Source organism: Sorex araneus, chromosome 1 (genome assembly GCF_027595985.1).
Source record: "Sorex araneus isolate mSorAra2 chromosome 1, mSorAra2.pri, whole genome shotgun sequence".
Taxonomy (NCBI): Eukaryota; Metazoa; Chordata; class Mammalia; order Eulipotyphla; family Soricidae; genus Sorex; species Sorex araneus.
In genome coordinates this window covers 36,457,843-36,484,600 of record NC_073302.1, presented here as the reverse complement: position 1 = coordinate 36,484,600, position 26,758 = coordinate 36,457,843, and the positions used below count along the sequence as shown (strand labels likewise).

At 59.1% G+C, this 26,758-nt stretch overlaps 2 protein-coding genes across 3 annotated transcripts in view; both read left to right on the top strand.

Moving 5' to 3' along the window:
* Window positions 1–16,442, top strand: part of TBC1D2 (TBC1 domain family member 2) — a 49,966-nt gene extending 33,524 nt beyond the window's left edge. The window contains exons 7-13 of one of the 2 annotated variants that reach the window (XM_055123638.1): window positions 1,371–1,481; window positions 6,949–7,127; window positions 7,668–8,144; window positions 11,057–11,177; window positions 11,891–12,076; window positions 12,522–12,643; window positions 13,290–16,442. In XM_055123638.1, the coding sequence (XP_054979613.1) occupies window positions 1,371–1,481; window positions 6,949–7,127; window positions 7,668–8,144; window positions 11,057–11,177; window positions 11,891–12,076; window positions 12,522–12,643; window positions 13,290–13,593 (1,500 nt within the window). In that variant the 3' untranslated portion in view covers window positions 13,594–16,442. Of the gene's footprint in view, window positions 1–1,370; window positions 1,482–6,948; window positions 7,128–7,667; window positions 8,145–11,056; window positions 11,178–11,890; window positions 12,077–12,521; window positions 12,644–13,237 lie in introns of both variants that reach the window. The other variant, XM_004600252.2, reaches the window with a different exon arrangement.
* A 527-nt stretch (window positions 16,443–16,969) lies between these two features.
* The window catches only part of CORO2A (coronin 2A), a 63,635-nt gene continuing 53,846 nt past the window's right edge, over window positions 16,970–26,758 (top strand). Inside the window, exon 1 of the mRNA XM_055135446.1 lies at window positions 16,970–17,098. The gene's annotated coding sequence lies outside the window, so the exon portion shown is untranslated. The remainder of the gene's footprint in view (window positions 17,099–26,758) is intronic.

Here is a 26,758-nt window from a genome sequence, read left to right as displayed (position 1 = left end):
CGGCGGCTGGGGCGCTTCCCCACCTCTCGGCCACTGCTGCTCACTCCGTCCACCCTGGCTGTCTCGACACTGGGCCACCAGCGGGAGTCCCCTGCACCACATGCCCAGAGCCTTGGAACCAGGCCGTTGGGCACCTCCTGGGTCCAGGACGGGAAGGCAGGGTGGAACAGGAGACGGTGCCCATTGGTGAAGGGGCGGAGGGGGACTCAGGGCCACTGGGCCGTCCCCCCGGGCTTACTCCTGCCTTCTCGAGGCTTCTTTCTCCATCTGTGAAGGGGGGGCAGAGTTTCTTCCTTCCCAAGAGCATAGGGAGGGAAGCAGGCCAGCACTGCAGGGTCAGGGCGCCAGAGCGTGGTCAGACATGGCTGCAGCTGCAGGACGAGGCTGAGCTGTGGTCACTGACCTGGGGGCTAACTCTTTAGCCCTTAGAGCCAAGCACCAGGACGCTGGCTGCCGCCATTGTGCGAAGAGCTGCTCTATGAAAAACAGTCCCCCCCTTGCCCACCAAAATTGCCCATTCTTGGGGTCGGAGCAGTAAGCTAGCAGGTAAGACAGTTGCCTTGCATGCGGCCTGCCCAGGTTTGATTCCCCGGCATCCCATCTGGTCCTCCGAGCACTGTCAGGCGTGATCCCTGAGTGCAGAGTCAGGACTTATCCCTGAACATCAGCAGGTGTGGCAAAAAAAATTAGCCATCCATTCTGGTGGCAACCATATGAGAGAGAATGTTGACTTTAAAAAAAACAAACATGGGAGCTGGAGTGATAGCACAGCGGGTAGGGCGTTTGCCTTGCACACGGCCGACACGGGTTTGATTCCCAGCATCCCATATGGTCCCCTGTGCATCGCTGGGTGTGACCCAAAAAGCAAACAAAAAAAATGCTGGCACCAGGGTGACAGTACCGGGGCGCTTGCCTTGCTCTTGGTCAACCTGAGTTCCATCCTCAGCATACCGAAGGGTCCCCCAAACCATGCCGGGAGTGATCCCTGAGCACCACCGGGTGTGACCCTCAAGACCAACATTAAATAATAAAACCATATGCACTCCCTCACCTGGGTGCCCTTGTGGCCTTTGCCCCGTTTGCAGGTGAGGAGACAGGGTCAGAGAGCTTGAGAACCCCTCCCCCCAAAGGAGAGGGTGGGAGCCAGGACTCACACCGGGCCCAGGGCTCCCTCTGCCGGCCCAAGTGAGAAAAGCAGCCTCTCGACCGTGGGGTTCTCCCCGCCACAGCCCCGGGACAGATTTTCTCTCCTGTTGCCGGCACTGGAAGTTTCCAAAGAAAGGAAGTGCTGGCGGCGTACTGGATGGAGGGTGGCAGCAGGGAGGGTCCCTGGTGCCGCCCGTCCAACCCTGGCTCTCTGGCTTCTCCAGGACGACATGGAGGCCTACCGAACCCAGAACCGCTTTCTCAACTCGGAGATACACCAGGTCACAAAGATCTGGAGGAAGGTGGCGGAGAAGGAGCAGGCCCTCCTGATGAAGGTGAGAGGTGGCAGCCCCAGGCCGGCCCTCTGTGCTCCGGGCCTGCGGTCCCTCTACCCCGGCTTCCCCCCAGCCCCTCACCCACGCCCCCCACCCCCCTCCCTGTCTGCTGCCCTCCTTTCCCTGGGCTTCGCCTCTCGGGGGCCGGGCCTTCGTTAGAACCTCCTTGGTCTGGGGGTCTGGCGGGTGGAGTTGTCTGGGGCAGATACGGGATCGGGTTGTTAAGACCAGCCAGGCCCAGCTCGTGTCCCCAAGGAGGCCACGACACATGGGGATTCTGAGAAGCGGGCATGTCCTCAGCTGGACAGCAGCGCGTGCAGGGGTGCGAGGTCAGGCGTGACTGTTCAGACGGCGATGTGCATGGGCCATGCAATGCCCAGGGGTCAGACGCGTCTCCTCTGACGTGCAAAGCTTGTCCTCAGTCCTTTGAACTATCTCTCTGGCTCTAAAAGTTAAAAAAAATTATAAAGTGGGGAGAAGGAATTTATTTTTTGTTTTTTAGTTTCAGGAACTCTACTCAGCTATGCTCAGGGGTTACTTCTGGCTCTGTTCTCAGGGATTACTCCTGGAGTAATACGGGGTGCCAGGGATTGAACCTGGGTCGGCTGAGTGCAAGGCAAGCACCCTACCTGCTGTATCATCGCTCTGGCCCAGAATCTTTTTTTAAGATTTTATGAGACATTCAAATTTCTAATTATATACATATATATATTGATCACAAGGGATTTAAGAAAATAGAAAAATGGCCCATTCAGATGAGCGGGGACAGAACAACAGAAATAGAAATTGTCCCTGATAAAAGACCTAGTGGTAGATATATTAGAGAAAGATGTAAAATAATTATCTGGAAGACACACATACAAAAAAAAACAACTAAAGAAATAGTAGAAAGTCAATAAAATAATACATGAATGAAAGGAAATAGCAAAAAAAAAGAAAAGAAAACACCAAAAGAAGCCCCAAAATTCTGGAGCTGAGAAGTGCAATCACTGACATGAAAAATCGACACTAGAGGGGGCTAGAGTGATAGCACAGCGGGTAGGGCGTTTGCCTTGCACACAGCCGACGCGGGTTCGAATCCCAGCATCCCATATGGTCCCCTGAGCACCGCCAGGGATGATTCCTGAGTGCATAAGCCAGGAGTGAGCCCTGTGCATCGCCGGGTGTGACCCAAAAAGAAAAAAAAAATCTGTACTAGAGGGATTCACAGGCCAGTTGAGGAGACCAAAGGTAACAGTCAGCGTGGAGCTCAGACGTGGAGACCACCAAGAATTTAGGTGATCTTTCTTTAGAAGAGAGAAAAACAAATTGAGAGAAATATGGACTCATGGTGGGACCCTGCCAGGCAGAGAAACTTGCATCACGGTTGACCCAGAAGAATGAGTGAAAGAGAAAAGGGCAGAGAGAAGCTTAAAAGAATTAATGCCCGGGGACTGGAGTGATAGCACAGCGGGTAGGGCGTTTGCCTTGCACAAGGCCGACCCGGGTTCGATTCCCAGCATCCCATAGGGTCCCCCAAGCACCACCAGGAGTTATTCCTGAGTGCAGAGCCAGGAGTAACCCCTGAGCATTGCCAGGTGTGACCCAAAAAACAAATTAAAAAAATGAAGAAGAATTAATGCCTGGAAACTGAGGATTGATATATGTGAATATGAACATACTCCGCAAACCCAGGTGAGATGGACGCAGACACAGACCAAAGCACGTTGCAGTCAGCTCTCAGAGGACAGAGTCAAAGATACCTGGAAAGCAGAAAGGGAGAAGCAGCCCTGCACAGGCCCCTTGGGCCCTGGGTTCAGTGGGGTTTTCATTAGAAACTGGAAGCCAGAGGCAGTGGCTTGGTACACAGCCGGGTATGGTGCAGTTGCCTTTCGGGCCGCCCATGGACGCATAGTCACGTCCCCGTTACAAGCCCCAGCGAGGAGCAGTTTAGACCCGGTAGCTGGAGGAAGGATCTGTGACTTGCACCCCAAGGCAGAGTGGCCCAACTGCCCCCTCCCCGAAGGTAGCCTCCCTGTCGAGCTCTGCGTGTCCAGAGAGTGCAGAGAGAAGAGCACCGATCCAAGAATCCACGGCTGGCGGCACCTCAGAAGGGAGGGTGAAATGAAGACATTTCCCGATAAGCCCAGACTGAGAGTCCATTACCTGCCCTGCAAGATGTTTTCAACAGAGCCCCGCACAGGACGCTGGCCAGTGACTGGAGGCCAAATAAGGAAATAAAAGAGCTCAGGGAAGGTCACTACAATGATGAGGATAAAAGCTAGTATTTTTTTTTCCCCAAAAAATAATCCATGCTTTGTTTCCTATGAGAGTGCAGAGACTAATAACATGGGAACAAAAGGGAAATCTAAAGGCTGCTGTTCTTGTAACTGGTCTGTAACGCCGCATTTTATTTTGGAGATGGCTTCAGAGACAAATACTTTTTTTTTTTTATTTTTGCTTTTTGGGTCACACCTGGCGATGCACAGGGGTTACTCCTAGCTCTGCACTCAGGAATTACCTCTGGCGGTGCTCAGGGGACCATATGGGATGCTGGGAATCAAACCTGGGTCAGCCGCGTGCAAGGCAAACAAACGCCCTACCCGCTGTGCTATCGCTCCAGCCCCAGAGACAAATACTTTTTTAGAAGAGTGGTCAGTGTGTGCTCTAGAACACTTTGAGCATAACGCTGTGGGGCCAGCGCTGTAGTGCAGTGGACAGGGAGAGGAAATGGGCAAGCAGGGAGAAAGCCAGCAAGGCACGCGTTCAGGGCAGGACACGGGCCTGAAGTGCGAGCCAGTCGCTTCAAAATTTTAAATGTTCCCATAGCAACCACAAAGAAACTAGCTGTGGAACATCCACAGAAGGACAGGGGAAGGAAATTGAAACCTTTTATTTTGGGGGGTGTTTTAATAAGTTTGGGGCCACGCTGACCTGTGCTCAGAGCTTAGTCCTGACTCTGCTCAGAGGTCACTCCTGGTCTTGTCGGGGCCCATGGGGGGGTGCCAGGAGTCAAATCCCAGTCAGCTGTGTGCAGGGAAAAGGGCCCTATTCCCTACACAGCTGTATTACTGCGGCATTCGTACGTTAGTACTTTCTGCATTACTGTCTTTCGTGTTCCATTAACATTTAATCATGAAATGTCTGGGGCCAGAGAAAAGTTAGCACTCAATAGCAGAAGTAAAACTGGGAAACTCACAGAATTGTGGAAATTAAAATACCACATTCTGTGTGTGTGTGGGTGGTGGGGGGTGGGGGAAGGTGGTCATACTCGGCGATACTCAGGGATCACTCCTAGTGGTGCTCAGAGGACCGTATGTGATGCCAGAGACCCAACCAGGGTTAGCCGCATGCAAGGGAAATACCTTAAGCCTTCTGCGATCCCTCTGGTCCCCAAACATGCTTTATTTGGGGAGGGGGCGGGAATCCACACCCAGGGTTTCCTCCTAGCTCTGCACTCAGGCATCACTCCTGACAGGCTCAGGGGACCGGACGTGGTGCCAGAGATAAAACCTGGGTCAGCTGTGTGCAAGGCAAGCACCCTGCCCGTAGTACTGTCGCTTCAGCCCCAGAATACCACATTCTTAACGAGAGAGTCAAGAAAGAAAGCAGAGCGGAGAGTAGGAGATACACACAGACGAATGAAAACCAATACGTAACATACCACAGTGGGACACGGTGAAAGTCAAGTTAAGGGAGAAATGTGTAGCTGTAAACACATCAGAAGAAAAGAGAAAAGGTCTCAAATCTCAATCTTAACTTTACAACTGAAGGAATTAAAAAGAAGAACTAACCAAACCCGAAGCTTAGCAGGGGAAGGAAATAATAAAGATGAGAGATAAATGAAATAGAGAACAGAAAAGCAGCGAGATCAGAAGCTGACGGAGAGATCAAGAACACTAGCAGAGTGTTAGCCAGCTGGACCACGGACACAGCAAAGGAGGCTCGGGATCAGAAATGAAGGTGGGAGCACTATGGCCAATGCTGTAGGAAGGAAGTCTGAGAAGCACTGCGGTCAGCTGTACACACATTGGGTAACTTAGGTGGAGCGGGCCTAGGAGTTCCGAGGGCCAGAGTCTAGGAACAGAACCAGCCAGGGCAAACTCTAAGCAAATAGAATACCTGAATATAAATGGATAAGAATTGAAAGAAACATTCAGAAATCTCCAAAGAGAAGTCCTGGGCGGGAGACCTCGCCTCGCCTGTGGCCAGCGCCCTTTTAGTTCCCCCTGGCACCCCGTCAGGTCCCCTGAGCCCCTCCAGGTGTGACCCAACCCTTCCCCCACCCCACCCTTGGCCACCCTTTAGCCCTGAGCCCCCAGGCTTCTCTGGTGAATTTCCCCCCAAGGACGGACTCAGACACTTCAGCCAGGAGGTGCTGTGGTCATGAGATTCTTGGGCTCCTGGGGGAGGGAAGTCTGGGAAGGCTTCCTGGGGGAGGGGTCTCCTCTCCTGGGTGTTAAGGATGCGGATGCGACTGTGTGACCCAGACAGGCGCTGGAGCAAGTTCTTCCCGAGAGAGACCAGAGCTGTGGATGGAGGTGGGGAGGGGTGAGAGGTAGCAGGCGGGGCAGCCCAGGGATGCTGTGCAGGTGCTGCCGCAGGGAGGCCAGGCCGGCTGGCTGTATGTGGGAGTCGTGTGTCTGTGTGTCTGTGTGTGCGTGTGTCTGTGTGTGTATTTCTGTGTGTCGTGTGTGTCTGTACATATGTCTGTGTATCATGTGTATCTGTATCTCTTGTCTGTGTCTGTGTCAGTATCTGTGTGTGATTGTGTATCTCCATCTGTATGTGTCTCTGTGTCTCTATATGAGAGTCTGTGTATGTGTCTGTATATGTCTGTGTGTATGTGTTTGTGTGTATCTGTGTCTGTGTGTGTCACGTGTGATTGTGTGTCTGTATCTGTAGGTCTCTGTGTGTCTGTGTGTCTGTATGTGTGTCTGTGTTTGTGTTGGGTATGTGTCTCTATATGGCTATGTGTGTCTGTGTGTGTATGTATATGTCTGTATCTGTGTGTATGTCTATGTGTGTGTGTGTGTGTGTGTGACTGTGTGTGTCTGTGTGTCTGCGTGTGTGTCTGTCTGTGTGTGTCTGTGTGTCTGTGTGTCTGTGTGTCTGTGTGCCGGGGCGTATGCCGGGAGCCTGGGGAGTGGCCGGAGCGCACTCAGTGGAGGTAGCACACGCCAAGTGCCACACCAGGCACGCTCCCGGCCCTCCCTGGGCCCCGGGCTTCCTCCTTCCCATCGTGCACAGGAGGGAGCTCAGACACGAGGATTTGCCTGGCCCGCGGCCACTCTCCTGCCCGCCGCCCTTCCCCTTCCTTCCAGCCCTTCCTGTCCCCTGGGACCCCCTGCGGGCGGAGGGGCCTGGGGACCGGGTAGGGGGCTGTCCGTGTGGCCAGAGATGAGAGCCGGGAGGAGCCGCCTCAGACTGCTGAGGCCCCGCCTCGGGGTGCTCCGGGTGCTGACCCCCGCCCCTTGTGTCCCCACAGTGTGCCTACCTCCAAGCCCGGAACTGCCAGGTGGAGAGCAAGTACCTGGCGGGGCTGCGCCGGCTGCAGGCGGCCCTGGGGGATGAGCCCCCCGAGTGCTCGGAGCTGCTGCGGCAGCTCATCCAGGAGGCCCTGCAGGGGGAGGCGGCGGCGGACGGCGTGGAGCTGAGCCCCATCAGGTGAGCCGCACCCCCGCCCTGCTGGCCTCTGCACTCCTGGTCTCTCGGGTCCCTCTCGGAGGTACTGGGGAGACGGGAGACGGGCCCTCCTGGAGCCCAGCCCCCGTGAGCGGCGTGGACGTGCTGGGCGGTCTCGGGAGCCCCGTGCAGCTCTGCTCGCTCCTTCCGTGGCACCCGCCACTCTGCCGTCCTCAGCGTCCCCTTCGGCCCCCGCATGGAGCAAGGCCAAGTCCCCTGCCTCACAGCGTGGGCACCCCCGGGGTCACCTGGGAAGGGAGGTACACACTGGACGAGCGGACAGTGTGGGGGGGTGGCCCTGCTCCCCTGCTGTCTCTGGGCCACGGCTCTGCACGTGACTCCCGGAGGGGCAGTCCAGGAGTCCTGCCTGGAGGAATAGCCGTCCGCGTGCCCGGGACGAGGCCACGGCTTAGAGCAGAGCCCTAAGTCAGCGGGTCTCGGGGAGGCGGGGCGGGAATGCCCGGACCCCTGGCGCGATGAGCGGCGCCCCGCTGACCCGGGCCCCTGCCCGCTTGCCGGCAGCGAGTACGACGAGTACGGCTTCCCCACGGCGCCCAACTACGAGGTGGAGGACCTGAAGCTGCTGGCCAAGATCCAGGCCCTGGAGGTGCGCTCGCACCACCTGCTGGCCCGCCAGGCCGCCGAGCGGGCGCTGGCAGAGCGCTGGGCCGCCCTGGGCGAGCTGGCCGCCTCGGCCGAGCTGAAGCAGCTGCTGCGGGAAGGCGCGCCCCGGGCGCAGCGGCCGCGAGTCTGGCGGTGGCTGGTCCAGCGCCGCGTCCGGCACCTGCAGGGCCCCGGCCGCTACCAGGAGCTGCTGGGCCGCGGCCAGGCCTGCGAGCACCCCGCCGCCCGCCAGATCGAGCTGGACCTGAACCGGACCTTCCCCAGCAACAAGCACTTCACCTGCCCCACCTCCGGCTTCCCCGACAAGCTCCGCCGGGTGCTGCTGGCCTTCTCCTGGCAGAACCCCACCATCGGCTACTGCCAGGGCCTCAACAGGTGAGCCCCCCCGGCCCGAACCCGGGGACAGGCAAGGTGAGGCGAGAGAGGAGGGCGCCCGCCGCCTCGGCCCCCGCCCCGAACCCCCTGGTCCCTCCTGCCTGCTCTCCGTTCTCTCTCTCTCTCTCTCTCTCTCTCTCTCTCTCTCTCTCTCCCCCACCCGTCTCTGTGTCTCTCCCTCCGTCTCTTTCTGTCTCTCTCCCTCTCCGTCTCTGTTTCTCTGTTTCTCTCTCCCCCTCTCTTTTTCTCTCTCTTCCTTTCTCTCTCTCCCTCTCCCCCTCTCTCTCTCCCTCTTTTTCTCCCTGTCTATTTCTCTCTCCCCTCTCTCCCTCCATCTCTCTCTGTCTCCCTCTCTCTCTCTCCCTCTCTGTTTCTCTGTCTCTCTCTCCCTCCGTCTCTTTCTGTCTCCCTCTCTCCCTCTCTGTCTCTGTTCTCTCTCTCTCCTCTCTCTCTCTCTCTCTCTCTCTCTCTCTCTCTCTCTCTCTCTCTCTCTCTCTCTCTCCCCCCCATCTCTCCATCTCCCCCAGAGCCCCCCTTCCCCCATGAGATGGACAGAGTGGGCTCAGCCACACTGGGCTGTGCTCCAGGGTCACTCCTGGGAGGACACGGGGGATGGGGGTCATTTCGGGTGCCAGGGATAGAATTTAGGGTGACGGCATAGGAAGCAAAAGCACCCCATCTGCTTTTGTTGTGTGTGTGTGTGTGTGTGTGTTTGGGCTACACCTGACTCTGCTCAGGGCTTACTCCTGGCAGTGCTCGAGGGAACACATGGGGTGCTGCAGATTGATCCAGCCGCCCGCATGCGTAGCAAGGGCCTCACCACTGTACTTTCGCTCCGGCCCCACTTTGACCCCTTACACCAGAGGCTGTCTTCCCCGCGATCGGTATCTAGGCAGGTGTTATTGCTTTAGGTAGGAAGTGTCTCAGGCTAGGAACCCTGTGCAAAGGTGAGGAGCCCGCCCCCTTACCTTTCAAAGCCTTCAGCCCCAGCCCCCGGGGCGCCCCGGGGGGCCCTTTCACTCGTCCACGTGCTGCCACCTGGTGGCTGCCTTCAGAACTGCAGTGCGGTATCAAAAGCTCAGACCCCCAACCAGCCTGTCACCAGGGTAACAAGAGATCAAAGAAATGATTGAGTGCCAGTCCAGACCGGGAGGAGTATCAAGCCACTTTCCCCCAAGATAAAAGCGGGATTTCTCTTTCTCCTGGCAGTGCCAGGAGGACAAGTGCTCTCCAAGTAGTCTTCTCTTTCCTCCTTCATCCCTGCTTTGCAGACCAGGCCGGCAGCAGGCCTGAGCTGGAGACACCAGCCTGCACAGAAACTTAAACAAAGGACTGGCAAAGGTCACCCCGGCCGGTCACTTTGGCTTTCTCGGCAGACCAGTTTCCCTAGCCCCGTAGGTTTAGCCGAGCTCATCTCGGCAAACACCTGGAAGCTTGCGGGCTTCCAAAGCAGTGTCCGGGCACCGCAGGAAGGGGTGCCGTGGTCAGTTGGTAACGTCCACCCCTGCGCATGCACCAAGGGAATGTCGCCGTGGTCCATTGGTCACGTCCACCCAGGGCACGGGCAGGAAGAGTGGCGGCCAGCACATCCCACACGGGTCCTGAGCTGGACGACACTCCCGGCTCCCCAAGTTTTAGCAAGGCCGAGCCTTCTGCTGCTCTGGGGTCCACTCCTCCTGGACTCAGGCTGATTTCTGCCCATCTGCCAGCCTGGCAGGACTCTCCCTCTCACTGTCCTGGGGAGGAGACAGAGTTTTTCTTTCTCTGACTGTCCTAGAGGTCAGGACCGTGAACCCCGTGTGTGCGCGAGCCGGGCAGAGAGTGACCGTGGCCAGTGGAATGCTCTCTGAGCCCACAGGGCCGGGGCTCCCCTCTCAGACAGGCTCTCCCTGAGGGGCTGCAAGAGGGACTCAAGGGGGCTGCCGCTGTCGGTTTGCTCCATGTCCGCCGGGAGCGTCTCGGCACGGCTGCCTGTGCAGCACTGCCCAGACCTCTGTGACCGGGGCCTGGGGCACCTGCGCGTCCTGGCAGCGGTTCTGGCCCAGCCCGGGAAGGTAAGAGAAGGAGCACAGTGCATCCCTGCAGCGCCCTGGAGCAGGGGGCGGGGGGCGTGGGGGCAAGTTGCTCCTTCGCCCCCGTGATCTCGAGGGAACTCGGGAAGAAGGGAGGTGAGGGAGGAGAAGAGGCTGTTTGTGTGCCTGGTACCCCCAACGAGCCCCAAACCACCATCCCGTCTCTCCTCACCCGCTGGGGCAGTGCAGAGATTAATTGTGTCCCCACCCCCCGCCCCCGTCCCAGCCTGGTGGCCACTGAGAGGGAGGTTCTGGGGCTGGAGTGATAGCACAGTGGGTAGGGCGTTTGCCTTGCACGCGGCCAATCTGGGTTTAATCCCCGGCATCCCATAGGGTCCCCCAAGCACCGCCAGGAGTAATTCCTGAGGGCAGAGCTGGTAGTAACCCGTGAGCATCGCCGGGTGTGACCCAAAAAGCAAAAAAGAAAAAGACAGAGGGAGGTTGCACATGGGCCGGCCCTCAGAGCCCGTGGCTGCCCCAAGGGGATGGTTGGGGGTTCTTTCCCGGGTGCTGGCCACGTGGACTGTGTCCACCACATGCCCTCCTAGCAGCCCTGTGACTGCGCCGAGGTGCCGGAAAGTCAAAGGTGGCCCGAGTGACCTGTCCACTGTCACCCAGCAGAGACCACAGGCCGGGAACTCTGGGGCCCCTGCTCGGGGCCGTGCTAGACTCCCCCAGGTGTGCCCCCACTCACATCTCCATGTGTTCACCCCCTCCCCCGGGTCCTTCCTTAGGGTGTTGGTCCATACTTGCCTGGCACCTGGGAGCTCCCTTGGGTGGGCCACAGGCTGCCTGGCCGGGGCAGCTGCAGGTCCCCCTCACCCCCTCCCCCGCCCCCAGGCTGGCGGCCATCGCCCTGCTGGTCCTGGAAGAGGAGGAGAGTGCCTTCTGGTGCCTGGTGGCCATCGTGGAGTCCATCCTGCCCGCTGACTACTACAGCAAGACCCTGACAGCGTCGCAGGTGAGCGGGGCCTGCAGGGGGCGCCCCCGAGTCAGCCCTGCCGTCCTTCCCCTCTGGGGCCAGCTGACGCTGACGGGGCTCGGACCACCATTAAGTTAACCCCAGTGGTCTCCATGCGTCACTGGAGGCTCGTGATCTCCCCAGAAGCGGTAATGTGCCGCTTGGAGTTTGCACGGGGCTGGGGGAAGGAGCGGGGTGGAGGGGTGCGTGTGCAGGGGGGTTGGGGGGGTGATAATTCCTGACTGAGCTCCCCAGCTGCCTCCAGTGGCTGCTGCCTCTGCCCTCACCCCACCCCCCACCCCAGCTGCCACCACCCCCCCGCCCCGGGAGCCAGCTGGGACTGTGCAGAGCAAGGGACACCCCTGGCCAGCGCCAGGCTGGGACCGACCGTCCCCACCTGGAGCAGCTGCAGGGCCCAGGCAGGGAGGGGCGGCAGGTGGAAGGGAGGAAGATGCTTCGGCGTCCAGCATGGCCGGACTGTGGCCGCCTGCAGGGCAGGTCCAGGGTGGGAGCAGAAAGGCAGACACAGGCCAGCCAGGCCCGAGGTGGCCCCAGTGGGTGGCAGAGGGCCCAACTGCCACCAACCAAGGAGGACTCGGCAGTTCAGGACACTCAGGCCGCCCAAAGCCCCCCAGCGGGGGAGGGGGGTGGAGGTGGGGTGGCCCTGCCCCGGGCGCTGGCCAGGGCTGACGGTCCCCGACCTGGGCCTGCAGGTGGACCAGCGGGTCCTGCAGGACCTGCTGGCGGAGAAACTGCCCCGGCTGACGGCCCACCTGGCCCAGCACCGCGTGGACCTGTCCGTCATCACCTTCAACTGGTTCCTGGTGGTCTTTGCCGACAGCCTCATCAGCGACATCCTCCTGCGGGTCTGGGACGCTTTCCTGTACGAGGGCACCAAGGTGGGCGCCTGGGGGGGGGGGGGTCCGGCCGTCTCCCCTGCCCCCCCTTCACGCTCAGACTCTTCCAAACCTGCCCCAGGATGGGGGAGCAGGCGGGACCAGGGGCGTTGCCCCACCCCGCTGTCCAATGGGGACCTCCTGCCCTCCCTCCTGTTTGCCTGCAGCCCTTATCAGTGCGCTGCTTCCTGTCCTGGCTCTGCCCCGCCCCTGGCCCTGCCCTCCTGCCAATGCTTGACAACAGTTCCTGAAACCCCTGGGTCCCGAGACCACCTGCTTCCTGCCGGTGCCCCCTGGAGGGACAGCCCTACCCCCCCCTTCCCCCAGGATGCTCTGCCCAGAGCCCCAGCCACCACCCCCTTGGCTTGTCCTGCAGGGTCCCCCAGCCTGCGCCCCGCAGCGCAGCCAGGGCAGGCTGGGTCTCACCAACACCCCCCCGCCCCCGCAGGTGGTGTTCCGCTATGCCCTGGCCATCTTCAAGTACAATGAGCAGGAGATCCTGCGGCTGCAGGACAGCCTGGAGATCTACCAGTACCTGCGCCTCTTCACCAAGACCATCTGTGACAGCCGGTGAGCGGGACCCCGCCGCCCGCCCTGTCCCCCTCCACCCGGCGCTCTTCCTGCCCCCTTCCTCCCCCCCCTGCCCCCCAGCCCCGTGGCCTGTGACCTTACCGAACAGGACGGAGCTGCCTTCCTAGGCCAGGGCCTGTGTCCCGGCTTTGGGCCTTGTGGCCTCTTCTTTTTTTTTTTTTTTCCTTTTTGGGTCACACCCGGCGATGCACAGGGGTTACTCCTGGCTCTGCATCTCAGGAATTAATTACTGGGGACAATTACGGGGGACCATATGGGATGCTGGGAATCGAACCCAGGTCAGCCCCGTGCAAGGCAAACGCCCTACCCGCTGTGCTATTGCTCCTTGCGGCTTCTTGTGCTTTGACAATGCCTCCTGGCCACCACTGTCTGGGCCCGTAAGATTCCATTTTATAGGCCACCTCCTCCAGGCAGGCGTCCGTCCCGGAACAAAGCTTTCCCTATTGGACGAGAGCCCCCACCCCCCACCCTACTCGGAAAAAGCTCTCGGAGGGCAGGGCAGAATTCGACCCCCCCAGCACAGGCCCGGGGGGGGGCGGGGCGCAGTGGACTCAGGGCACTGCTTCTCCCCAGGAAGCTGATGACCATCGCCTTCAGTGACATGAACCCCTTCCCCATGAAGCAGCTCCGGCAGCTGCGGGCGGCCCACCGGGAGCGGCTGGAGGCCGAGCTGCGGGAGCTGGAGCGTCTCAAGGCCGAATACCTGGAGTCTCGCACGTGCCAGGGCCCCGCGCTGCCCGAGGCTTGTGCCAGCGAGGACGAGGGGGATGGAGACGCCTGACCCCGGCGGGGTGGGGCGGGGGTCCCCGCACCTGACTCCATCCCCAGCACACCTCCTGGGTGGCTACCTCACACCACAGAGGGCTTCAGCCCCCAGACTGCCTGCAGGGGCCTGTGCAGCCCCCCCACCCCCACTCTCACCCCAGTGAAACGAGGTAAATGCTGGAGCCAGTGGTGCACAGACTGTGGGTCGGGACCGTCTCAGCAGCCAGAGGCGCCCCCTGGGACATCTCCACCCCTCTCGCCGCTGCCCGCACCCGTTCCCATGGAGGAGGGGGATGTGCATTCAGAGCTCCTGCCTCCCGTGCCAGAGGGGTCGGGATATCTGTCCAGCCCAGCTCCCGCCTGTCTGCTGGGTCCCTTTGTGGGGGGTTCCCAGGGGAAAAACCCTTCCACCACCAAGAGGAACTGCTGTGGGAAAGAGCAAGGCCTGGGTCAGGCACCCCACCCCCTCCCCCTCCCTCTTCTCTCCCTCCCTCCGTCCCTCTCTCCCCCTCCCTCTCTCCCCCTCTCTCCCTCTCTCCGTCTCTCTCTCTCTCTCCCTCTCTCCCTCTCTCTCCCTCTCTCTCTCTCTCTTTCTCCCCTCTCTCTCATGTCCCAGTCACCTCCTTCATGACAGATGGATGCTTGGGGACTAGGAGGGCAGCCACGAGCCCCCCCGCAGCCTGCATCACCCTCAGCCTCCTCCGTGAGTGGCCTGCGGGACCCAGTTCCCGGCCCTGTCCGTGCCTGGCCATCCTGGGCGGGGAGCCCTGCCCTCTGCGTGTCCAGGGAGAGGGAGGAGGCCACGCCCATTGCCCGCTGTGCCAGGGTCCCCGCCATGCCCCTCCACGGCCCCGTGTCTCCTTGGGTTCGAGAGATGCTAGTTCAGGGGTTAAGGCACTTGTCAGCGCCCCCCCCCATATGGTCCCCCTGAGCATTTCCGGGTGTGGCCCCCAAACCAGAGGACAAAGCACTCAGCTGAGAGGGGGCTGCCCGCTGTCCCACACCCACCCACCTGCCCTTTCCCTCCCCCGACCCTCCTCCGCTCCCTCCCCACCCCCTTCTCCCCTTCACTGTCCCTCCACGCCAACCGTCTCAGGCCAAAGCCCCCCTCCTTGCTGTGGGGACAGGGGGAGCCTTGCAGTTGGCCCAGCCCTGTGGAGCTTCTGCTCCCCTCCTGGCCACACCACAGGCTGCCCCCCCCCCATGCACCCTCAGGCCCAGAACAAATAGATTGTTTGTTTGTTGGGCCACACCCAGTGGTGCTCTGGGCTTTTTCCTGACTCTGCACTCCTGGCAGGGATCACTCCTGGCAGGCTTGAACCCAGGTCGGCCGGCCGTACGTAGGGCAGGTAGGCGCCCTACCCGGCGCTTTAGGGCTCTCGGGCTCCTATGATGGAATGTTTAATCATTTTCCATATCGCAGGTCACTCCCCAGAGGAGGGTGTGCCAGCGGGTGGGAACGGGAACTGCAGGGGTGGGGGGGGGGGCCTGCTCGCCCAGAGGAGACCCAGAGAGGCCACACGGCTGGCCCCAGAGAGCAGGTGGGCTGGGTCCGAACTCTCATCGACTCTCCTCTCCTCTGGAGCTGACCCCCCACCCCACCCCTGCTACTGGGGAAAGCTGGGCCCAGGCGTGGGAGCAGGACGCCCCAGCCGGCTGGGGGCCACTGTTGCTACCCAGAAACCTGCCGCCCTCGCCCTGCAGAGCCTTCGGGGACCACCCTGGTGTCAGGTTCCTGGCCCGCAGCACAGCTGTCACCCCCATCCCCACTGGAGGATCTGATCCCTCGCACCCCCCACCTCCTGCCCCAGGGGATGTCTCCTCCTGCCCAGGGTCCCAGCAGCCAGCCTTCCCGCCAGGAGGGGAGGAGTCCGGCCCTAACGCCACAGAGGGCGTGCCGGCCACTACCCCCGTCCCCCCCCACACACACACAGGGCTTCCTCAGCTCACTCCCCTTGGACATGCAAATGGACACGGCCACTGTCCCCCACACCCAGTCCAGCCCCGCGCCAGGCACTGGGGGTTGGTGAGGCACAGCGGGCCCTGGTGAGGCAAACCCCACACCCAGGGAAGGAAGCCGGGCCCCGGGGCTGTAGCTGCATGGCCCGTCCACCCATCAGCAACCAGGCCCAGGGTGCTGGCCAAGGGGTCCGGGGCCACAGAGCTGAGCCTTTGGCATGGTTTGCTAAGGCGCCCCTGGCCTGGTCACCGATGCCCTGGCTGTTTGCCCCATGTATTAAAGGGAGTGAAGGGCGAGCGCGCGCTCGCAAACACACACACACACACACACACACACACACCCCCCTCATGCCCAGGTATATTAAAGGGAGTGAAAGCCCAGGTGTATTAAAGGGAGTGAAGGAACACACACACACACACACACACACACACACACACCTCACGCCCAGGTGTATTAAAGGGAGTGAAGGAATACACACCTCATGCCCAGGTAGGTGTATTAAAGGGAGTGAAGGCACACACACACACACACACACCTCATGCCCAGGTGTATTACAGGGAGTGAAGGCACACACACACCTCATGCCCAGGTGTATTACAGGGAGTGAAGGTACGCACACGCGCACACACACACACACACACACACCTCATGCCCAGGAGGGATTCTCCCGGTCTCCCAGATGTGCCCACCTCCTACAGAAGGGGGGGGGCGTGAGTGGGGTGCTACTGGCCCTGAGGGAGGGGATGAGGCTCAGATGCTGCAGGAGCAGGAAGAGATATCCCTCCCCCCACACCACCGCCTTATTTCTGCTTGGGGGCCTCACCCAGCTGTGGCTCTGCACTCAGGGATTGCTCCTGGAGGGCTCAGGGGGCCATATGGGGGGTGGGGGGATTCAAACCCGGGTCAGCTGCAGAAGGCAAACGCCTTGCCTTCTCTCCTCTACTACTACGGCTCGGCCCCCGGGAGAGCTCCAGGCCAGTGAAGAACTTCTGGCAGCCTGACCTTGATGACAAATAAAGGCCACTTTGAAGCCTAAGGGTCCCGGGACCCCCTTCTCCAGCCCCTGGCTGCTTCCCCGTGTGCTTTGTGGAAATACCAAGCGCCCATCCCTTCACGCTGATACGGGAGCCGGGACGGCAGGCTGGCTGGGGGCTGTACCAAGCACGGCCCTCGCGCCCCCTCTCCGCCCCCCACCCGGACACGTCACCTGGCCGAGAGTGGACAAGAAGTGGGGCCTGGGAGTCCCCTCCTCCTGCAATCCAGACGGGCCGGCTGTTGGCCGTGAGCGAGATGCTCCCCCTCCCCGTGCCTCGGCTTCCCGCCGGGAGCCCGTCAGGAAGCGTGCGAGCTCAGAGGCCCGGCTGACCGGGCGTGGGCACGCGCGGCGGGGCCCCGGGCAGGCGCGCGCTGCCGTCCGTCCACCTGCGCGCCTGCGGGCGCGGGGGCTGCGCCGGGCTCCGGGCGGGGGACACGGCCCCCCGGCGCCGCCGCTCCCGCGAGGTGGGCGCGGGGACAAGGGCCGGGAGGAGGCCAGGCGGGGCCGGGCGGGGTGGCCCGCGGGGAGCCGTGGGCGCGCGGGCGGGGCCAGCCCGGCCCCCGCCCCCGGCCCCGCCCGTGCGCCTGCGGGGCGCGGGGACTCGGCGGGCAGCGCGGAGCGGGAGCCGGACGCCGCGGCCAGCGCCAGCGCCACCTGCGCGGCCGTCACCAAGGTAGGGCGGCCCCGCGCCGGGTGCGTGTGTGTGTGTGTGTGTGTGTGTGTGTGTGTGTGTGTGTGTGTGTGTGCGCGCGCGCGCCCCTGCAGGGATGCTGCGTGACCGCTCTGGGCCTCAGTTTCCCCTCGCCTGCGGGGAGGAGACGCCCCGAGGTGCCGGGGTTCCGCCGGCTCTGATCTTGCTCGGAGGCCGCTGTCGCGGGCGCGGAGGAGCGCTTTCCACACACCCACACACCCCACCGCCGCCTCTGTGCGGCTTGGGTGCCCCCACGGGGCCGTGTCCCTTCTGGCAGGGGTCCTCCCGGGCTTCAGCTCGCTGGCGGGGAGACCTCCCCCAGCCCCCACCCAGGTCTCCCTCCCTGCCGCGCCCGCCTGGGCACGCGGGGTGAGGCGGTCAGTCTGCCACCTGGGGGGCCTGCAGCAGACGCACACATGCATACATGCATGCACGCACCTGGACCCGGGGGGGCCGCGTGGGAGCACCCCCGCAGAGGCAGGCAGGCGGCAGCGCCAAGCACACGTGTGGCCCGCCGGGAGGGAGCCGCCGGCCCCGGGGTGTGCCGGCCCGGCCGCTGTGCACAGCCTGCCGCGGGGACCGCGCCCGCCCCAGGCAGGGCGGACAACGGCTGACCTCCGCCGGGAAGTCTGCGTCCAGCAGTCTCGGGGCCAGGGCGCGGGGCTGGGTCCCCCAGCCATCTGCACTGGCCCAGGGAGGGCCGGGGCTGGCTGGCTGGCTGGGAGGTGGGGCCAGAGAGGGTCCTCTCTGCGCCCTTCCAGCCCAGGGGGCCTCTCCCCGGCCCCTCCTACCCTGCTAGAGGGAGTCTTCTGAGAACCATCTGGGCCTTCTTAGGCTCTCTTGTCCCTGTCGGGACCTGCCCCTCATCCAGAGCTCACTCACAACCAAAGAAAAGGGAGGGATACACAAACACATACACACACACACACACACACACACGCACTCGCTTCACAAACTCAGACACTCTCGCTTCACACACTCGCTTTACACTCAAACACAAACACACACATTTGCACACACACTCAAACACTCGCTTCAAACACACACACACACACACACACACACACACTCACACACTCACTCACAGGTCATCAAAAGCAGGCGGGCAGAGACCCCACGGGGGAAGCGCTTGCTGGGGTGAACTGCCTTTGACTGCACTGCTGGGGTTTTCGGGGTGAAGTACAGCAACCTGGACCTCGCCTTTTGCCCTCAGGGGTGGGGTGCGGGTGAGGAAGCTGCACCGACCTTGGAGTTAGACCACAGATGAGTATTATTATCCCCTGGCGAAAGCAAGCCAAGTATAAGTGCAGCCCCTGTGCAGGGGCTTAAGTGTAGCCTGAGTGTCCCGGCATTGCTGCCGATGTCTCACCCGGGGCCCCGCTTTCCTGGGAGCACAGGGCCCTGGGGAGGGGGGGCGCCCATTGACTAGGAGCGGGGCATTTTCTAATTACAAAAAAAAAAAAAAGTCATCCTGTCTAATCACTTTTAAAAAATGCACCGGAGGACTGTGGAATGTCCATACTCAAAGGGATCTTAAGAAACCCTCCCGTCCACCCGCTCCGTGGACAGATAGGCATCACCCCTCTCGGGAGGAGAGGTGACTTGCCAGAGGTCACACAGTCCGCCAGCCTTCCAGCCCTGGGGATCCTGACTCCCAAGAACAGATTTGTTTGTTTAGAAACACATGCGCGTGTCAATGAAAGCAGTGTGTCTGTGTTTTCCTATAGAAATCGCAGACATACGTGTGGAAGGAAGAGAGCTCTGTGTGGGCAGGATAATGATCTTGCAGAGCGATTTGACTGCCAGTTACAAAGGTGCAAGAAAATGATAATAGCCACCCTTTGCCCCTCAACTTCTGCTCTGAGGACTTTACTCGGAGGAAGTAACTAGAGAGAAAGAGAAAGAAAATAGTCCTGTTAACTTGGCTTATTGTCAAGAAGCTCTGGGTTGATTAAGCTAAAGCTTAAGAAACATTTCATTTGAGAAGCAGAGCCTCAGACGTCAGAGGCCGGTCGCTGGTGGTACTGGGGTCTGGCCAGCCAAGAAGCAGTGTGGACCAGAAGGGCCAGGGAGCTAAAAGAGACATGGATTCCAGGACGAGCTCTTTCTGTCCTCTACTCTCTGGCCTTAGGACGGTGCCCTCCCCCTCGATTTTCCCACCTGTGAAATGGGAGGGGGGGGAACCTACTACGTGCAGTCCCCGATGACTTTCACTCTGATGCCCCGTATCTAGCCCTAGCAAATCTGTAACGAAAAGCTTTGTGAGAAGAACCAGAGAGATAGTGTAGGGGTTAAGGCACTTGCCTTGCATGTGACTGATTGCAGTTTGATTCCTGCCACCACCAGTTATCACTCACCCCCACCCCTTACCACCACCCAAAAGAAGAATCCGAGAACAAAGGCAGTGATAACCAAGCAACCATCCCGCCTCTGGCCTCCATCCTTAGAGGCAGCTAGTCGTGGTTCTCTGGGAAGGGACCTAACCATTTCCTATTTCCAAAAATAGCCTCAGTTGCTGTCAAATATGGGTTTGGTTTAATATTTTTTGAGGGTCTCAGGGGTGGGAGCAACTATGCCCCATATCATGGGGGTTGACCCGGGGCTGGGCCTGAGGATTGAGGCTTTCCCTTCAGGCCGGGGATTTTTATTTTATTTTATTTTATTTTTATAAAGTAGTTCACAATATTTGATTCCATTTAATATTCGAACACCAATCCCACCACCACGACACCTTCCCACCATCATATTTTAGATGTTTCCATCCCGAACCCCAACCCCTGCCCCAAAGCAGAACCAAAATAATTTATTTTGCATTGTTTGTTATGAATAAGTCATTGAAAATGCTCCAAAAAACTTTCCTTAAAGGAAAGGGTGTGAAGGTTGTTGTTGTATTATTCATCCAGGGGCCATTAAGCCCTTCTTCTTCTTTTTTTTTTTTTTCTTTTTGGGTCATACTTGGCGATGCACAGGGCTTACTCCTGGCTCATGCACTCAGGAATTACTCCTGGCGGTGCTCGGGGACCATATGGGATGCTGGGAATCGAACCTGGGTCAGCCGTGTGCAAGGCAAACACCCTATCCGCTGTGCCATCGCTCTGGCTCCCCATTAAGCCCTTCTATAAGAGATTACTAACATGTTGTTAAAGGTGAGCCTTGTGATATATATTGTAGTTATATATATTATATGTATATTTGTGTAAGTATATTTCCCTCTAAGATTGGTTGCCTTCTACTTTAAACCTCATCAAATGTGGTGCACTACTCTTGGAATACGAGTGGTGTGAGGTATGAGATGTTGTGTGACCGCATTTGCGGCCTCGCAGTTCAGGCCAGTGATTCCATGTCATGTGAGCTACACCAGCAGGGCTGGGGTTGGTTGGGGGCTTGGGGGTGGGAGGGGACATGCCATACCAGGATTGAGCGCCCCGCCTTGCTCATGCCAGGCCTGCACTGTAGCCCTTTGAGCTCTTTCGCTGGCCCGTTTTTATTACCAGGAGACAGCTTTCTTCTGGACCAGAAAATAATTCAGAGGGTCCCTCTGTGTATTATTTGAAGCCTCTGCGCAGTGCATCTGTGGCACTTTGGAGGTGCTGCGCCATCACCCCAGTCGGAAGGGCCAGAATCAGGTGGGCTCACTGGAGACCAACTGCTGACTGGGCCAGCGGCTGGGTTTAGGCTGGACGGCTGTGTGCGAAACACATGGATGAAATCCCCTGACCTGACCATTCACCGACCCTTCCTGACTTTACAAAAATGGGCCTTTTCATCTGGTTCCACCTACACGGAAGAGGTCCAGTTGAAGAGGAGCGTGTTTTTGACCATCAGTGTGAGATTGGTGGGGTACAGTCAAGGCCAGGAAGGTGTGAAATTGGGAAATTGTATGAGAAGGGATGTGGGAGCTTCAAATCTTAAAGGATTAAAAATAGCAACAATAGAGGCCGGAGCGATAGGACAGTGGGTAGCAGTCAACCCAGGTTCCATCCCCAGAATCCCATATGGTCCCCTGAGCACCGCCAGGGGTAATTCCTGAGTGCAGAGCCAGGAGTAATCCCTGAGCATCACTGGGTGTAGACCCCCCCCCCCAACACACACAAATAGCAACAAGAATAGTAATGCAATAGTCATGGCAGTGACATGCAATAGTAATCGTAATGAAATCGCAATAGAAATTGTAATAGAAATCACAACAGTAGCAGAGACTGTCCATCACTGGCATCCATGAAGACTTCCTGCCTGCTTCTCCCTACCTGCTCTCCAGTCAGTCAGTCATCGGCTTCTCATTCATTTACAAAGTCTGTGCCAGGCCCTGGTCCTTCTCTCCTTGACAGACCCACAGACCCCGGTAAGTCTCCCCTAAAGAAGCTGGCTGTTTAGTCCGAGAAAAGGCAGACAGTGAAGGATGAGTGGAGTAGCTGGTGGCCCCAGAGGGGCCCACGGTCCAGGTGATTTGGGCAGAGGGGAAGGGTTGCAGTTTTAAAGTTGCAGTTCTAAATAGAGCATAGGGGTGGTTCCTGAGAAGGTGACGTGGGGGCTTGACGGAGGTGAGTGATGATGGCAGAAGTTGCTCCAGGTTCCAAGGTTCCATGGAAAGGGCAGCTGGCTCCTGCACTGAAGCTGGGAGAGGGGACCATGCTGGCTTATTCAAGCAGAGAGTCAGCATGGAGGGATTCAGGCGCAGCATGATCCAGGTGCCCTGACCACCATGTATGTGGTCCTCAGTCCCTACACAGAGCTGGGAGTAGCCCCCAAGCTCCATGGGGTGTTATATATATTATATGTCCCAAACAAGGAAAGATTGTGTCCCTCCCCCCCTCCCACTGAATACGATAGGGACACTGCCCTCTCTGCAGGTGGACTCTGTGCTTTTGGGTATCTTTTCACTTTGTTCATTTGTGTGCATGCGAGGGACTCACTTTACCGGGAGGTTTGCTTTATTCCATAGTCTGGAGCCAAATGCAAACTTGTTTTTCTCCTTTCCCGTTGTCATCATCATCCTTGCAATGCTCGGGGCTACGCACCTGTTGTGATTCCAGGACCCCAGAGGTGGGTGGTGCCCTGGATTCCCAAGTCTGTAGTGCCACAGTCCCCCATGGCTGGGCAGCCCCCACCGCCCCCCACCCCAACGCCACCAAACCATGCCCCTGAGCCCAGGCAGGACCTGGTTCCCTGCCTCTTTTTGGGGGAAGGAAATGGTCCTCAGAGGTTAAGTCTCTTGGGAAAGGGTCTCACAGAAGAACAGGGGTTTCCACACCACGCTGGTGTGTGCCATCAGTGGCTCACGCGAGGACGACACACTGGTCAGACTATGCCAAGAGAAATGGTGATTGTTGGGGCCTGAGTACAGCGGGTAGGGTGTTTGCCTTGCATGTGATCAACCCAGGTTTGATCCCCAGCATCCTAGGTAGGTCCCCCAGGCACCGCCAGGAGTAATCCCTGAGCACAGAGCCAAGGGTAACCTCTGAGCATCGCTGAGTGTGACCCCAAAACAAAGCCCCCGCAAAAAAAGAAAAGAAATTATTATTGTTGCCAGAATCTCCGATTATACATTAGTTCGGCACTGTGGGATACAGCAGAGCACTATGTATGCAGCCGCCACAGGTGGAAAAACGCAAATCGCGGCGATGATGCCATTTGTGGGGCCACCATGGGGTGCTTCTGAGCAGGGCGGGGCCCTGGCATTCCTTGGGGGGCCAGAGGGAAGACTTTGAAATCGTCCGGGCTTGGGGCAAGGAGGCTGGTTATACCATGGCTGTGAACAGGGCCTCACCGAGCAAGGTGCTAGGGTGGGATGGGGGTGCAGGTGAGCGAGAGGAAGAGGAGGAGGGCCCGGTGCATTCCTGTTTCACAAACCCTGGGGAGCACTCCCCAAGGAGCTGCAGGCCCCACCTGGGATTTTACAGACACTAACGCATGGCACCCCAAAGCACTCCATAAGATGGGTACCGCGACTCATTACCCCAAGGAGTGGGTGTATTATATTGTCTATAAATTCTAGCTCAATAGAGCTCCGTGGCAAAGGAAAAGGAAGTATGTCTTTTTTTCTATCATTAGTACTCTGACCCGGGTTCGATTCCTCCGTCCCTCTTGGAGAGCCTGGTGAGCTACTGAGAGTATCCCGTGCACGGCAGAGCCTGGCAAGCTCCCCGTGGCATATTTGCTATGCCAAAAACAGTCACAACAAGTGTCACAATGGAGACGTTACTGGTGCCCGCTCGAGCAAATCGATGAACAATGGGACGACAGTGCTACAGTGCTGTGACTTGGTGATAGTGGTAGATCTAGAGATGGAGAGAGAGATTGCGTATCTTTTGTCTGTGTATATATGAAGTATACATATATACAAATATGGAGAGAGAGAGAGAGGTGGAGGGTCGGGGTGTTGGACCACCCTGGGCAGTGCTCAGGGGGCTTGTTCCTTATGGTGCCGGGGATGGAACCCCTGCGTCCCCCCTGTGCGACGCGCTGCTGCCTGTTGAGCCCTTCCCCACAGAGGTGATAATATAATTACCTGTCATCTTTCTCTCCCGTTTCTCCATCCTAGACAAGTAATGTACATGTTTTGTTGTTTTGGTTTTGGTTTATTTTTTGGGCCACACCCAGGGGTGCTCCGGGGTTACTCTGGCTCTGTGCTCAGGGATCACACCAGGAAGTGCTCAGGGAACCATATGGGATGCCGGAATTCCAACCCAGTTTTTCATGAGCAAGGCGGTCGCCTCGCCTGCTAAACCGTGTACTTGTTTTGGCGTGTTTGCTTTCAGTCTTTGCTTCTTGTATTCTCCCCATTTTGCAGATGAGGAAACTGAGGCCCATAGAGGCTGGCAGCTTGCACAGGGTTCTCACATTTGAACCCTGTGGTTATTAACGCAGGGTTCAGGGTCCTTCCATATTTAACTGCATAATCAGTGCACTCCGTTTTTAAAGTAATACAGGCCACACCTGGCAGTGACCGGGGAATATTCCTGGCTCTGAGATCAGGACTCACTCCTGGTGGAACTCGGGGGACCATTAAGTGGGCTGGGAATTGAACCAGGGCGGGCCACATGCACAGCAAACTCAACCCCTGTTCTATCCTTCTGGTCTGACACAATTTTTTCAGCTTTTTTGTTTGTTTGTTTGTTTGTTTGTTTGTTTGTTTGTTTGTTTTGAGGCTACACCTGGCATTGATCAGGGCTTACTCCTGGCTCTGTGCTCAGGCGACCACTCATGGTGGAGCTTGGAGGGCCCTTGGGGTGCCAGGGATTGAACCCGAGTTGGGCACGGGCAAGGCAAGTGTCTTACCCATAGTACTCTCTGCCCTCTGGCACCAAAAAAAATTATTTTGGGGGGGCTTCACATAATGGTCACACCTCACTTTTTTTTTCTTTTTTGCACACACACACACACACACACACACACACACACACACACACACACAAAAGATCATCTGAGATCGGCCATGATTATGCGGTGAGATGCGGTCAGCAGCCGGGCTCTGATGTGGGTAGGCAGGCCCTGGCACGTCAGATTGGTGGGGTCCTGTGAGATCCACACCCACCCCTGGCGCCACCCCCTGCTCCTTCCTCTTTCCTCCTTCCACCTGGGAAACGGCGGGCGCTCAGCCTCTCCGCCGCTTGAACACAGCATGTTTAAGTCTCGTTCAGAGGAGAGAGAGCGAGGCAGCGGCAGGGCTGGTGCCATGTGAGCCGGCGGCCGCCGCAGGCCAGCCTGGACCACAGTTCTGGTGTGATGCTGTGAGACTGGCCACTGGGTTGTGTGTGTGTGGCGGGGGGGTGGGGGGGAGGGCAGGGCGTAGCTGTGCACATCTCAGTGCTGGGGACTGCCAGGGTGAACTGCAGCCCCAGGACCCCAGAGTCTTCCCCTCAGAGTCCTCGAACGGGAGGTGGCCAGGCATGCAGGCTCCCTTGGGACTTGTCTCATGTCCTCCGACTGGGCCTTTCTTTCCAGTTTGGGTACTTGGGAGACCCGTCTGCCAGCAGCAGCCGTCAGTGGGTGAGCCTAGGGCCTGGCTCCCTCCCTCCCTCCCTCCCTCCCTCCCTCACTCACTCACTCACTCACTCCCTCCCTCACTCCCTCCCTCCCTCCCTCCCTCACTCACTCACTCACTCCCTCTCCCTTCTCTCTCTCCTCTCTTCCTTCTCTCGCCTCTCTCTTTCCCCTCTCTCCCTCTCTCCCCTCTCTCTCCTCTCTCTCTCCTCTCTCCCCTCCTGTCTTTCCTCTCTCCTCTCTCTTTCCCTCCCTCTCTCTTTCCCTCCCTCTCTCTTTCCCTCCCTCTCTCTTTCTCTCCCTCTCTCTCCCCCTCTCTCCCCCTCTCTCTCCTCCCTCCCTCTCCCTCTCTTTCTCTCCCTCTCTCTCCCTCCCTTCCTTCCTCCCTCTCTCTCTATCTCTCTCTCCCCCACCCTCCCCCCCACCTTCAAGACAGCATCATAATGGAGCCGGCTGTTCAGGTGAGGAAGCGTGGATGGGAAGTGTCGGGCGGGGTGTGGCCCCCGCAGATGCTCAGCCGGTGGCCAATTCTCTGTGGCCTGTGGCCAGTCCCTGGGCTGCCCCCCACAGTGTTGGCCTGGCCTGCGGAGGACTTGCGCCTGCTGCCACCAGATCCTGCTTCTCGCCCCTCCTCTGCACAGCTGGCCATTGGGGCAGGCGGGAGGAGCCGAGATGAGTCCTGAGCAGTGGCCGGGAGGCCAAGACTGTCCACTCCAGGGGCCCCCGTGGCCGGAAGGGAGCCAAGTCCTTGGGGAGCAAGATCTCACCTGGCCACCCCCCGACACCCTAGGCAAGTCCTGCTCTGCCTCCCCCTCCTCCTTCCAGGGGGGAGAACAGTCTGCCCTGGTCAGCTGTGGTCTCCATGCTAGCAGGTTTCTCTGTGTCTGAGGGGCGTGGCCAGAGGGACCAAGGCCTCCAGGGGGGATAGGAGAGGAGGCAGCGCTGGCTCCATCCAGGTCTGATGGGAAGCCCTGAGAGAGGGCGAAGTGCAGGAAGGCTTCCTGGAGGAGGTGAGGCCTGAGCCAGGCTGGCAGCAGGATAGGACGAGGAGAGCAAGGGAGGATGCTGGAGAATGTCCCCGTCGCTCAGTCTTGGTCCCCCTGCCTGTGTAGAGGACACGGTCCCGTCTGCTTGACTCCTGTGCAGGCTGGTTGTGAGGCTGGAGACTGGGTAAAGTGGGGACGGCTCTGTGTGCACTCGATACTGCCAGGGTGTCTTGGGCTGGGGTCAGGGTGGGCAGGGCCCTGAGCGTGTGAGCCCAGCCCAGCCCCCATGGTCCCTGTCATGGGGAAGGACCTGCCAGACGGGACTTAGGGACTGGCTGAGGGAAGGGGTGAGGCTGGGGGGGAACCCTGAGTTCCCTCCACGTGTCCACCCCCAAAGGAATCCAGACACGCGTACCTGGCTGGCGGCATTTGGTTATCTTCGGTCTTTCCTGCCTGGATTCCGAACCTTTCCTATGGGATCGGAGTTTTAAATTTTGCTTTGGTTTGGTTGGGGGGGGCACCCCCAGCAGTGCTCAGAGCTAACTCCTGACTCGGTGCTCAGGGATCACACCTGACTGGCTCGGGGAGCCACACAGCCTGCCGGGGTTTGAACCGCTCTCCCCCTTGGAGTCGCTCTCTGAGCCCGCGGGAGGCATTTTATTTCTAGAAAGCT